At 33.6% G+C, this 13396-nt stretch overlaps 1 protein-coding gene across 1 annotated transcript in view; it reads right to left on the bottom strand.

Moving 5' to 3' along the window:
- LOC106466078 (homeobox protein HMX2-like) overlaps positions 1-11363 on the bottom strand; it is a 21042-nt gene extending 9679 nt beyond the window's left edge. The window contains exon 1 of the mRNA XM_013926322.1: positions 11000-11363. Coding sequence (XP_013781776.1) covers positions 11000-11363 — 364 coding nt within the window. The remainder of the gene's footprint in view (positions 1-10999) is intronic.
- Positions 11364-13396: the final 2033 nt, after the last annotated feature.

Here is a 13396-nt window from a genome sequence, read left to right as displayed (position 1 = left end):
TTCGTATAGCACAGAAATTCAGCTTCATTTATTCGTATAGCACAGAAATTCAGCTTCATTTATTCGTATAGCACAGAAATTCAGCTTCATTTATTCGTATAGCTACAGAAATTCAGCTTCATTTATTCGTATAGTACAGAAATTGAGACTTTATTTATACGCACCTTTTCTTATTTCACGACTAACGTAAAAATACAATAAGCACAAGTAGTAAGAAATTTCTCTATTCGCTTTATCAAATGATTCCGGGCAACACTGGTAGTGTCTTATGTTTACCTCAATGGTATAGGTCAGTATAGAGTATGTTTTATGTTTGTTTCAATGGTATAGGTCAGTATAGAGCGTGTCTTGTGTTTGCCGCCTTAATGGTATAGATCAGTATAGAGTATGTTTTATGTTTGTTTCAATGGTATAGGTCAGTATAAAGCGTGTCTTATGTTTTTCTTAATGGTATAGGTCAGTATAGAGCGTGTCTTGTGTTTGCCGCCTTAATGGTAGAGATCATTACAGAGCGTATCTTATGTTTTCTAAATGGTATAGATCAGTAGAGAGCGTATCTTATGTTTTTCTCAATGGTATATATCAGTATAGAGTATGTCTTATGTTTGCCTCAATGGTATAGATCAGTACAGAGCGTGACTTATGTTTGTCTCAATGGTATAGATCAGTATAGAGCGTGTTTTATGTTTGCCGCCTCAGTGGTATAGATCAGTATAGAATATGTTTGTCTCAATGGTATACATCAGTATAGAGCGCGTTTTATGTTTGCCGCCTCAGTGGTATAGATCAGTATAGAATATGTTTGTCTCAATGGTATAGGTCAGTATAGAGCTTGTCTTATGTTTACGTTGATGGTAGAGATGAGTATTGATAGGCCAGTTTTTTACCTCAATGATATAAATCATTATTGAACATGTTTCACTGAAAATAAAAGCATTAAATCAAAGTGTCAGAAAGATGATGAGGTAGGATAACCAAGTACCTTAGAACTGTTGTTAAAAACCGCTTTAGTCTGTCAGTGATACTCCGCGAAATCGATAATCCTACGTTTCGATGTGTGTTCTTTGGTGTATGACAATTGAGAATTCAGTACAATTTACGGTACAACTATGTAAACATTTCATAATAGAATAGTTCACTATGAAAACACGTGATTGAAATAAGAAATCCTACCTTCAATAAACCATAGAACCCACGATAATTGAAGGTCGATCGTGCGCTCATGTACAAAGGCTTATTTAGGTTGGTAATTATCGCCCGTAACTGGTGGTAGCTTCCAGGGCAATAATTATGCTTGTTATTAATCACGAAAGGTGTTAACACATTTCCCTGAAGCTCTAAACATGTAATGGGTTTTGTTCGTGCTTCAAACTGTATGTTAATCAGTGGGAAATGCAAATGAATTACAAATCGTGTGGTTTTCACTTACATTAATAAAGTAAATATTTAAAGAAAACTTCTCATTGTATTCTAATTTTCACTTTAAAATGGCTCTTTATTGATAAACACAAATTTTTGGATACATTTTGATAAATTAGGTTGTACATAAACAAGGCACGGTATCAGTGTGGAATACACCAGGGAAATGGCTACATTTAGTAATTCATTAACTAAATATGTCACGTTGATTAAAACGCTTCCTTTTGCGAGTTAAAAAAAATCCGCAATATTCAGAGGATCCAATTATTTTCATGATAAACTTAGGCCTAATTTATGTAGTTACATTAAAACATTTTCATTCCTTTTTAGTTTAAAGCGCCATTAGCAGTTAATCACACACCTTGTTCTAATTTAGATAACCCAACATCCTGGTTGCTTGGTAAATTTATTTGGAATCTTTCCGTGATCTAGCTTACACTTTATCAGTTCAAATGTCAGGTGACACACATTATTGCATGGTTGTAAATTTGTTTATTAAACTGAGAAAAATGTGTTAATCCTATTCGATGAAAATAAAATGCATTTGAGATTGAACATTTATTTTTAGTTATAATTTGAAGTTTTTCTACTCAGCTCTGCAAGTGATATAGCTTTGTTTTATTAATGTATTTCGATATTATTCCAGACATTCCGTTTCTAGTCTGAAGAGCAGTTCTCTACTCTCTGACCGGTTGTGGATCCCACCTAAAATCCGTACCAACACATTGCCCTCCTCATGTTTAGAAGAGGGGAAGCAATAAACAAAATTACCCTTTAAAATGTTTCTCCCGTTCCTACGTTATATTCCAATTTCTTTGTTATTTATACTTTCTGGATTATTCCAAGGACTTGAGGGAGGTTTTGGAACAAACCTTTGTAATTGTGCCAGTAGTCAGTACAACCGTACGCTTTACACTCGTCCTTGTTTCTTAGCACGTGCTTCGCTATGAACTGACGGTACCTGGTAAGTTCCCACAAAATTGCTAATAAGTTATGTGTATATTTTTTCCTTGAAACAAAGCACTGTTGAGAAAGGCACATTTCTCTACTCCTAGTATTTGACAATGTCAGCTCTCTCTTCCTGGAAATTAGACACGTGATGATTAGGGTTCTTCATCGTCTGAGTTTATTTCTTGCAGGTTTAAGTGCCTTTAAAGCTGTAATTAACCCATCCTTATCTATCATAGTGATGCCTATTTTAGCGGAAGCAGTTGAAACCATTTAATTACATAACTTAACCAAGATTTGTTTTCCTGTTTGGCAAAACCTGATGATTCACATGGGTTAAATTATAAAAGGAAATGAGCTTTGTATAAAACAGACACATTATTTTGTTAACACCTGTACTGCATATCTTTTGTTTTTTCATCAGTAAAGGCTTTATTCCAACGAAAACAACTGGGTTTAACCACGATTAGTTAACAGCTTAAGTTTAGTTAAGAAAATGAACCAAATCAAGAAATAAATAACCTTAATGATGGCTTGTACTCCTCTACATGTGTCACTGCACTATATTATATGTATATATATATATATATAAAGAGAGAGAGAGAGAAGAGATCAACAGGTAAGTCCATTTGTTTCTGTTTGAGATCTGGTCTATTTCTGAACACGTATGTGTCAAAAGACATAGAGAGAGAACCGAATGAGGAGATAAATGCAAGGTAACAATGAAAATGGGGTCTAATACAAAGAAGGAAGAGAGATGATTTATGTAAGGTGTGGTTAGTTACGCTACTGTTTTTCTTTTTTTGGATCAAGATTGGTGTCCATGTGACTGAATGAGAGAAGGGGACTAAGCTAAGCAGTACAGGCAAGTAAAGCCCAGGTATATTGTGTAATGGAAAGTAATGATAAAAGCAGGCACAAAAGGAAACGTAATTTTAACAATTTGTGAACTAAGTTACTGTATTTTAATGTCTATTACTATTTATACAATTATTGCTAATGCGTGAATAAATTATATTTCTGTATTTTTGTTGTCATTTTACTGACAAAATCCTTCATACATTAAAACATTATGGAATATATCCTGATATTATCCACGCAGTTTTAAGTGGTTTAAAGAATTAATGTCTCTACATAGGTAAACGTCCAATACAGAAGAATGGGGGTCGTTGAATAAGTTCTTTAGTAGGCTTGTGCCCGTATTTTACCAATAAAGTCTTTGATACTGTTATTTCTATTTAATGTACATTTTCATAATAAACCGTTATTATTAAACGAAGAAGTAAGTTATTCTGCATATTTAAAATTTCCACAGATTTTTGCATAGATTTCCACGGAAAATCTGACGGCTTATAACGCTAAAAACCGAATTTCGATACCCCTGGTGAGAACAGCATAGGTAGGGTTTGTACTGACTCTAGTCATATAACACACAGTAAAGCGCATGATTATATAAGTGTTTCCCACTGAGTCAATCACATGCCAGTATCTCTTTATTCGCTTTTACGTCATAGCATACAGAATGAAGAGGAATGGCGGCCTCCAATGTATAAAGTAGAATACCAATATTTAATAGTGATATCGTGTTAAACTATCTTAGATGCTATTTATTGGCATTTTAGCATATATTTAAAGCTAATTGCTGTTGTGTTAACACCGGAGTCGTCCTTTGAGGAAATTTATATAGTATTTTATTAAAGTCAAAGTTAGCATAATATTAAGGTTACATTCTTAGATAAATATATAGGAAAACATAACTTGAGAACTAACTCTACATTAAATGTCAAAATTTCACCTTCTTCATAGTTCTGGCAGACACCATAACTTTACTCAATCCAAAATACCTATAAACGTTTTCTATCTTTACTTTACCAAAGAAAATAACTTTGATACATTTAATAGACTTCAAAGATCAAACAAACGTTTAAACACTTTCTTAGACCAAGGTTATTAGAGAAAATAACTTTATCATAAACAAACAATAAACACCCAACAAACTTTAAACACTTTCTTAGACCAAGGTTATTAGAGAAAATAACTTTATCATAAACAAACAATCAACACCCACCAAACTTTAAACACTTTCTTAGACCAAGGTTACTAGAGAAAATAACATTACTATTAACAAACAATAAACACCCAACAAACTTTAAACAGTTTCTTAGATCAAGGTTACTAGAGAAAATAACTTTATCATAAACAAACAATCAACACCCAACAAACTTTAAACACTTTCTTAGACCAAGGTTGTGATAGAAAATAACTTTATCATAAACAAACAATCAACACCTAACAAACTTTAAACACTTTCTTAGACCAAGGTTATTAGAGAAAATAACTTTACTATTAACAAACAATAAACACCCAACAATCTTTAAACACTTTCCGAAACCAAGGTTACAAGAGAAAATAACTTTACATTAACTACAAGGGGGAGTATATTGTGTTCTCATCTGTAAGGAAGAGAGTATCTCTGGTTTTCCTCATGAGTAGAAGGGTATTCTCAGTTTCAGCTGTAAGGAGGGGTATCTCTATTCTTCAGCACTAGGAGGAAGAATGTCACCAGTTTTCAACAGAAGAGGGTGAGGTATCCCAAGTTTTCAGCTGTGAGATGGAAGGGTATCCCAAGTTCTCAACTGAAAGGAAGAGAGTATCCCTGGCTTTCACCATGAGTAGAAGGGGTATCCTCAGTTTCAGCTGTCAGATAACTCCTGTTCTCAGCAGTGAGGAGGGGATCCTCACTTTCCAATTGAAAGTATAAAGTTACGCTGCGTTTGTAAGTTAAGATTAATTTCTTTATATTCATATTCTTGAAATAGCATCATATACATTTTATTCACCTTTTTTTACAGTAATTATGATGAAAAACGTTGTGTCTTAACTTTTTACGTGTTAACCATCGCTAATCTTTTTACTATAAACTTGAAATAATATAAGAGTTTGTCTAACGATAGTTCAAAGAATGCTTCGTTCAGAAAGTGTTTTACGAAACTAGAGAAAAAGTTATTAAGCCTCATTAGTGTTGGAATCTATTAATTCTTAAGTACAAATGCTAAATTTAACGATAATTAAACAAATAAAACACAAAACAGTAATCATGAAGAGAAACTACATCAAGAAAACACAAAAATTCTTGGTTTTTACTTTTATAATACTTCCACGGGTTTGAAGACCTTGAAAGTTTTAAACTTTAATTATGAAAAAGAAAGGCGTCTTTTCTTTTAATAAGCAAACATTTTTTTGAATGGAGGTTACGTTTTCGATGCATTGTAATAGATTTAAATTAGTGAGCTGAATCTATGTTCAACAATATACCATGTGTTTAGCCCGAGGCTCAGATTAATTTCAGAATTCAATATAAACTGTATGTTATATGTTCGGGTGCTTGATGTCATTTCGTGTCGTTAATGTATCCATCAGTAAACGTTAGAGAATCTCTTGATTCGTGGCTCATTCTTAATGTTTGTTGCATCTCTTTTGAGAAGAAAATTAATAATTTTTCTCTTTATAATGAATGTCTAAAATCAGAAGTTTTTATAGTCCCCTTGTGGCCTGTTTTTCCTATCAACACGACTTGATAGGACTGCCACGAAAAATCTTGAATTGTTCGAATTTGGTTCATAATTAAACATGCAACCAGTGAACATTCAACTAAGAGAAGGTAATTCATTTACATGGGAAGAATGACGTGGAAACAATCTGGTTTCAATCGCTGCCGTTGATAAGTAGATTTTCTTCTTTCATACCGTTTTCTTCATCTTTAATCAGGGACCAATCTGTACTTGTGGTTTTTATCGCGGTATTGCATGCGTTGTTACCGGAATATACATGTGGATCTCCTGTTTATGGCTGAGTTTGTATTGAAGATGTATGTTACTAAAATAAAACGAGTTTGTGTTTAATGGAATTAACACAGGGGCTTAAAAACCATAAGTTAATCAAAGGAATTAAAACCTTTTCTTTCATGACTGACTAACGACTTACGAAACTAAGGGATTGTCCGATTGTTATTGTGTTTAATGGAATTAACACAGAGGGTTAAAAACCACAAGTTAATCAAAGGAATTAAAACCTTTTCTCTCATGACTTACTAACGACTTACGAAACTAAGGGATTGTCCGATTGTTAATAATTACGCTGGAAGATTGTATATGATTGTGAATTTTCAGGTCGTATATGTGATTTTCGGACAATTAGAATACTACCAAGATGGCGTACTACAGCTCATGGTAAATGATAAATTTTTTTGTGAGTTTTATTTTGTAGATATTCCTTGGGCGGTTTCATTTCAGCTTTCAACTCGATTAACTTCCATGAGAACAGTTAACATGTTTCATTGACTTATTTACCAACATTTTAATAAAGGCAGTTGTTTCACTTCGAGGATTCTTTGTTACCTTTCATATCATTAGAACAGTAACATTCAAATATATTCATTCACTGATTTTACTTAGAACAACTTAATCAATAAAATATTTACACTTATTCGCTTGATCTTGATCAAACATTTATAATTTCTTCGCTTGATCCTGATCAAACGTTTATCATTTCCTCGCATGATCTTAATCAAACATTTAAAACTCTTCGCTTGATCCTAATCAAACACTTATAATTTCTTCGCTTGATCCTGATCAAACACTTATAATTTCTTCGCATGATCCTACTCAAATATATACCATTTTTCGCTTGATCCTAATCTAATATATATCATTTTCGCTTGATCCTAATCAAATATTTATAATTATTTGCTTGATTCTAATAAAATACCTATAATTCTTCACTTGATTCTACTTTTCCCGAAAGAGGGTCGAAGGCCTCCTGGAGGGGTCACCAGTTTTAACCAGTCGCATCACTATACAGTAGTGTGTTATTTGTCAGTCAGTTAATAAACACTAAAATGACGTTACAATTTGTACTCTCGTGACGTCAGTAAAACGTGCACATTCCATGAATCATTAGAAGAATTATGCACTCTGTAGGCTACAACACAAAAACAGGTTATGATCAACTATAAATAAGCATAGAATTACTTTTGAATGTGTAATGCATTATATGTGAATTGGGGATATATCATAATTATATGAACTTCCGCAGGGTCCCCAAAAGCGTTCTGTTTTAAGAGTAAATAAAATTAAAATTAGGAGTAACAATTATATTTATTTCTTGCTTTTGAACTTCATATGTCAAATACCCATAATTCGTCATTTGATCCTAATCAAACATGTAAAGAAAAAACTTTTCAAAAGAGAAGTAAATGTAAGGATGTCTAATATCAATCCTTCAAAACCAATGCAATGAAGATAGTAGGGATGGCATTTGCCATACCTACATTAACTTCCTGTTTTGAAACGTTTTTCTTCACTTGTTTGCTTGTTATTGTTTTTTTAAAGCAATATTTCAAGAAACATAGAAAGGTTCTTTTTATAACCAATTCAAAATACAATGAAGTTTCAACTGTAATATTTATTGTTTATCTATTATTGGCTGGTTATTCCTGTTTCAATCCAAATTACTTGGTAGGTATTTAGGTGAGATCTATCAAACCCCTTACCTTCTTCACATCTGATATATCCCCAATTCACATATAATGCATTACACATTCAAAAGTAATTCTATGCTTATTTATAGTTGATCATAACCTGTTGTTGTATATTAATTCTTGATTATAGTTTATCGTAGCCTGTTGATCCTAACCTGTAGTGTATTCACTCTTGATTATAGTTTATCTTAACCTATGTTGTGACGACACTTATGCTATAGTTGTGTATTATGTTATCTTATATTGTGTAGTGAGCATCTTTTGTTATGATTAAATATTCCTGTGACTTAGAAGTAAAAGCAGCATGTAATAATCAGTTATGATGATCATACTCGTGTTATAGATTAATTTTGTAAAATTCACATTTTTCATAAACGAATGTTTTATTTCGTAGCTGTTATCTACTTCTCTGGTTATAACACTTAGGTAATAACTATTCGTGACTGTCTAATGACAACATTTACTTCGTAGCTAAGGCTATTCGGTGTAATGACAACATTTACGTCATAGCTAATGCTATTCGGTGTAATGACAACATTTACGTCATAGCTAATGCTATTCGGTGTAATGACAACATTTACTTCTTAGCTAATGCTATTCGGTGTAATGTTTGTATATAGCTACAGAATGGACTATATGTGCTCTGCCCATCACGGGTATCAAAACCCGATTTTTATCGTCGTAAGCCTGCAGCCTCACTGCTGAGCCACTGTGGGACTAGCTAGTACTTACCAGTACAATGACAACGAGTAGTTTATAATACAGCTAAAACATGCCCAAGGTCAGTGTGACGTAGTCGTCCATTCAAAGCTAGTGATCAACTGCAAACTGTAATGATTATACTTTTGTGTATCGTAAGCCAAACAAATTTTTCATAGCTGAGCCTCAACTTAGTGTTTCTACCATGTTTTTTGTGGATAATTCGACGATAATGATTACCAATCCGGTGGATAAAGTTTTTGCAGATTTGAGCATTTTCAGATATTCAAGATGAAGAAGGAACCTATGTCTCAGTTCCTATATGACATAATGTCCCCAATTGTGATGTCTAAACTTAAATTTTCAAGGGCAATGAGCTCAGCTATGAAACCAAAAGACTCCCAATCCAAAAATGTAATAAAATAATTAAGATGTCTGCTAATTTGTTCGCCAAAACAAGAAATCTCTAATATCTCAGTTTCTATATGACATAAAACCTTAAAATTTATATTTTTACCTATGTTTTCAAGTCAAGGAGTATTTTCATTGGACAGCAGCAGATATGAGATGGCGGTCAATATGGCTACCATATCAAGATAGACTGACCTCTGTCTAATCCCTTTAGCATCATAGATATACATAGCGGTGACCTGGTTTGGCGTGTAAACAAAGGTTATGATTGATTCGTAGTCTAGGGACATTACAGTTTTTATCAGTGGCCTCTTTACATGATTGAGCGATTTTGATTATATAATAGTTTTCTGAAAACCTTCTGTAGGCCCAATACACCATCTAACATACTTAGTTGTAATCGTTCTATAAACAATATATAGTTTGGTTTGATAACCCTTATATATTAAAAGAACGTAACATAAAAGATGTACGTATTTTTAAAGTATATGATGCAATATTTATAATTATATCTTGTGTACCAATGTCAACTCAGTTAGGGCGATAGTTGTCATTCTTATAGAACACACAGGTGATTATAGAATAGTATTATCTTACATTAATATAGAGGTTACATATCAATTAATAACTTGCTTTCACTTTAGTCATCAAGTTGTTCTAAAGCAGATGCACTCGTTGTGAGAAAGTTGCAGCGATCCATACTTTCTTGACATTGGCAAAATATTGTGCAGGGTAAGCCTGTCTTATACCTTTGGTTTGCAAATTGCCATCACCAGTAAATTTGAACAGTTTCAGAATGTCTGTTGAAGCAAGTAGCACATTTTTAGCCACTGGTTTGTGGATCATGGTTGGAATTGCGTTGCTGCCAGTAACCAAAAGCCTGTGCTCGTAGACTGGGTGTAAATCATCTTTCATAAGTTCCTCCGCAATCGAAGCATTGAAATGTTTTACGTACAAAAGGATTATGCCGTTTGAGGACAGTGTACTGTCCACGAGGGCACATCTGTTTATGATGGAGCAGGTGGTCACAAATAGAGAGGTCACATTTACTTTCGCTTGAAAAGTAAGTGATATTCTAACTGATGTGTGTTTGGATTCCTATATGGCTAAAACCTAGGCGCAGACAGCTACTTCATCGAATATTCAAATTTAGTTTAAGAGATTAAATTGGCCACCATCTTGAATATCCCACATTCCATAAGGATAAAAAACTTTTACGCAGACATCGAATTATTTCACTATGATATGAACAATAGAAGATAAGTAGTAATCCTTGTTTTGGAAGCCATCTTGATTTTTTCATTATCTTTCAGAATAGTGAGCATCTTTATATTTGACCTTGAAAAACCTAGGTACATACACCATTACTGTGGGTCTATGACCTTGAAAACCTAGGTACATGCACCGTTATTGTGAATCTATAACTTAAAAACCTAGGTGCATGCACCGTTATTATGGAAACCTAGTTGACATATGGACTCCTCTTTGATTTGGCTGCCATATTGAATATCTTAAAATGCTCAAGTCTGCAAAATGTCATCCGGCAGGTTCGTGACTGCGCCTTCGAATTATCCTAAATCCATCAAAATATTGTATAAGTCCTGTCTCATCACCTCGACTGACTGACTATTAGCGTTGTATGTAGAACCATGTAAAACAAAAATGTTGCATGTTGAATCATATGTCATATGCGGAACTGTACTTTAAATGCAGAACCATATGGCATGCATAGTAACATGTATTTTAAACTTAAACAAATAAATACTTATTCACACATACATATATATGTGTGTGTGTTTTTAGATTATTTCATTATTCAGAGTTAGTTTTAGGTTTATATTTTGGAGACCTTAAACTAATACAGTAATACAATCATTATACAACAACTCCTAAAACGTGAGCCATGCTAAGACTAACTTAACCGAACAGTTCTTTACTCTCCTACGCTTGTCCTACCTGATAACGTAAGAAACGGAGATCTACCTAACCAATAGCCAAGCCCCGAGGTTTGGCTGACGGCAGTGTTTCCGTAGTGTCCGGCCATAGCAGAGTTCAAACCATCACTTGAAGGAATGGCTGAAGGAGAGGCCGCGCCGTCAACTGAAAGTCCCAAGCAATTGGAAATATATCCCACGTGGAGCTGTGTCTGAGATGGCATGGACGCTATCCCTGGGTGGTAGAGAGCCGACAGAGTTATGGGAGTCGGTCGAAAACAGCTGGGAAATACTGGGTAGGGCCTAGGTTGAACCGACTGGTACACTTCCTGTTCGTTGCTTGTGTGTTTCTTCACAGACCCCAGGATAGTATCTATGGAGAAGTTCGTAACATCTTCACTGTTGGACGCCATGAATCGTCTACAAATAATAATTTTTAATCATGAAAACCTGTCTTTATAACATTGTGCATACAAAGCTAATTTAATGCTATCAGTTGGCACAACTAACCTTTTGTAATTTATATAATGCATGTACTTGTGTCAGTTGGTAAAAGTAACCTTTGTAATTCACATAACGTATGTACTTGTGTCAGTTGGTATTTTACTCTAAAATAAGTATATTTTACTGCTCATTATTTAATTTCTGTAGTGCATATTAGTGTATAGAAGATATATTAATACTAGAAATATAAGACCTTATATCATCAAAATGTTGTTTTTATTTAATTAAACACTCAACGTTTCGCTGTACAGCTTCTTCAGGAACGTTCACTAAAACACAAACCGAAACTGACAGTACAAAGCTTCAAATGGTTTGAATAATAGATTATATTCGAATCTATAACGTGCATTTGTACAGCGTGATTTTGACATATTAAGTGGTAAAGCTTATTGTTGAAAGAAAGGTATTGTTGTAATAATTAACTGTTACTTGTAGTAAACAAACGTTTTATCAATATTACAGAGTAAAATAGCAAAAAGATAGGTTAAAATAATAATAATATAATTAAAATTATAGGCGCCATCCTTTGTCCCTATTCATCTGTGGTCGTAGTTGTAATAACAACACTTTTGATGTTAAAAGGTCATTTATTTCTTGTATTAATATTTGTTATACTGGTATCCGTGGGTAAGAAAAGTCCCTTTTTTAATCTACATATGTTGTACCGTGTAATTTAGAATCCAAATATTTAGTATTGGTGTAATGTAGTAACAAAGTCCCTTTTATATTCTACAATTGTTATATTGGTGTCATTTAGAAAAAAAAAATCCCTTTAAGCCACATATTTTGTACTGGTGTAATTTAGTGAAAAATGTTCCTTTTTTAAGCCACATCTGTCGTAGCAGTGTAATTTAGTTAAAAAACCATTTTGTAAGCCACATAATGTGTGTTATATTGGTGTAATTTAGTTTTAAAACCCTTTTGTAAGCCACATTATGTACGTTATATTTGTGTAGTTTAGTTAAAAACCCTTTTTAAGCCACATAATGTACGTTATTTGGTGTAATTTAGTTTAAAAACCCTTTTGTAAGCCACATAATGTACGTTATATTGGTGTAATTTAGTTTAAAAACCCTTTTGTAAGTCACATAAAGTACGTTACATTTGTGTAATTTAGTTTAAAAACCCTTTTGTAAGCCACATAATGTACGTTATATCGGTTTTAATTGGTGAAAAATCATCTTTCGTAATTCATACACACACACACACAGGTATAATTCTATAAACAGCATATAACAAAATCCATCTAAAGTCGAGAGTAGGGGCTCCGTACCCTACTTATGAAATGGGATATTTGCACGTGGTCTGAATCTCGTGCCCATTACAAGCTTTTAATCTTCTGTAAACTCGTACTTCTACGTCTGGATCAGTATGTTAGAAACGTGCATCAAGAGGCTGAAGGGCTTTTCAAACGACGAAGATCAGGAAAAGTGCAGACATAGTGGTCTAGAGATACAAACTACAGATAAGACGTTTACACATTGGGTAAAAATACATAAGCAAGCAAGCAGATCCTTTTTCATTCCTATACACTTGGTCGTATAAAAACTTTTATGATCTAAAGTTAAACAGTGTATTTTTGCGTATTAACACATAATAGCATAATAAAATTATGTTTTTTACTATAAAGGCCTGCAAATCCTTGTGTTCTATTTGTCTTAAAGTCGAAATCCTCTTCTTCTTTCCTGATAACTCGAAGCTAAACATGTGCGGAATCATGTGTATTTTTTCGTAGCTTTTGTCCTTTTTTATAACAGAGAAAAGAGGGCGCTTCAAGGGCATAAGGGTAAGAAGGTATGCAAGGGGCGTGAGCCCACCAGTTACCCACCTGTGCACGTCACTGTTCCTCTATCATACAAATATATTGATGCATCCCTCACCACTCGATGTTGTGAAAGTTGATATGTTCATTAGTTAAACACTGTGATTTATTAACGTGCAC

Source organism: Limulus polyphemus, unplaced genomic scaffold (assembly GCF_000517525.1).
Source record: "Limulus polyphemus unplaced genomic scaffold, Limulus_polyphemus-2.1.2 Scaffold2144, whole genome shotgun sequence".
NCBI classification, from domain to species: domain Eukaryota; kingdom Metazoa; phylum Arthropoda; class Merostomata; order Xiphosura; family Limulidae; genus Limulus; species Limulus polyphemus.
The sequence above is the reverse complement of the archived record's forward strand: the minus strand, read 5'-3'. Positions and strand labels throughout refer to the sequence as shown.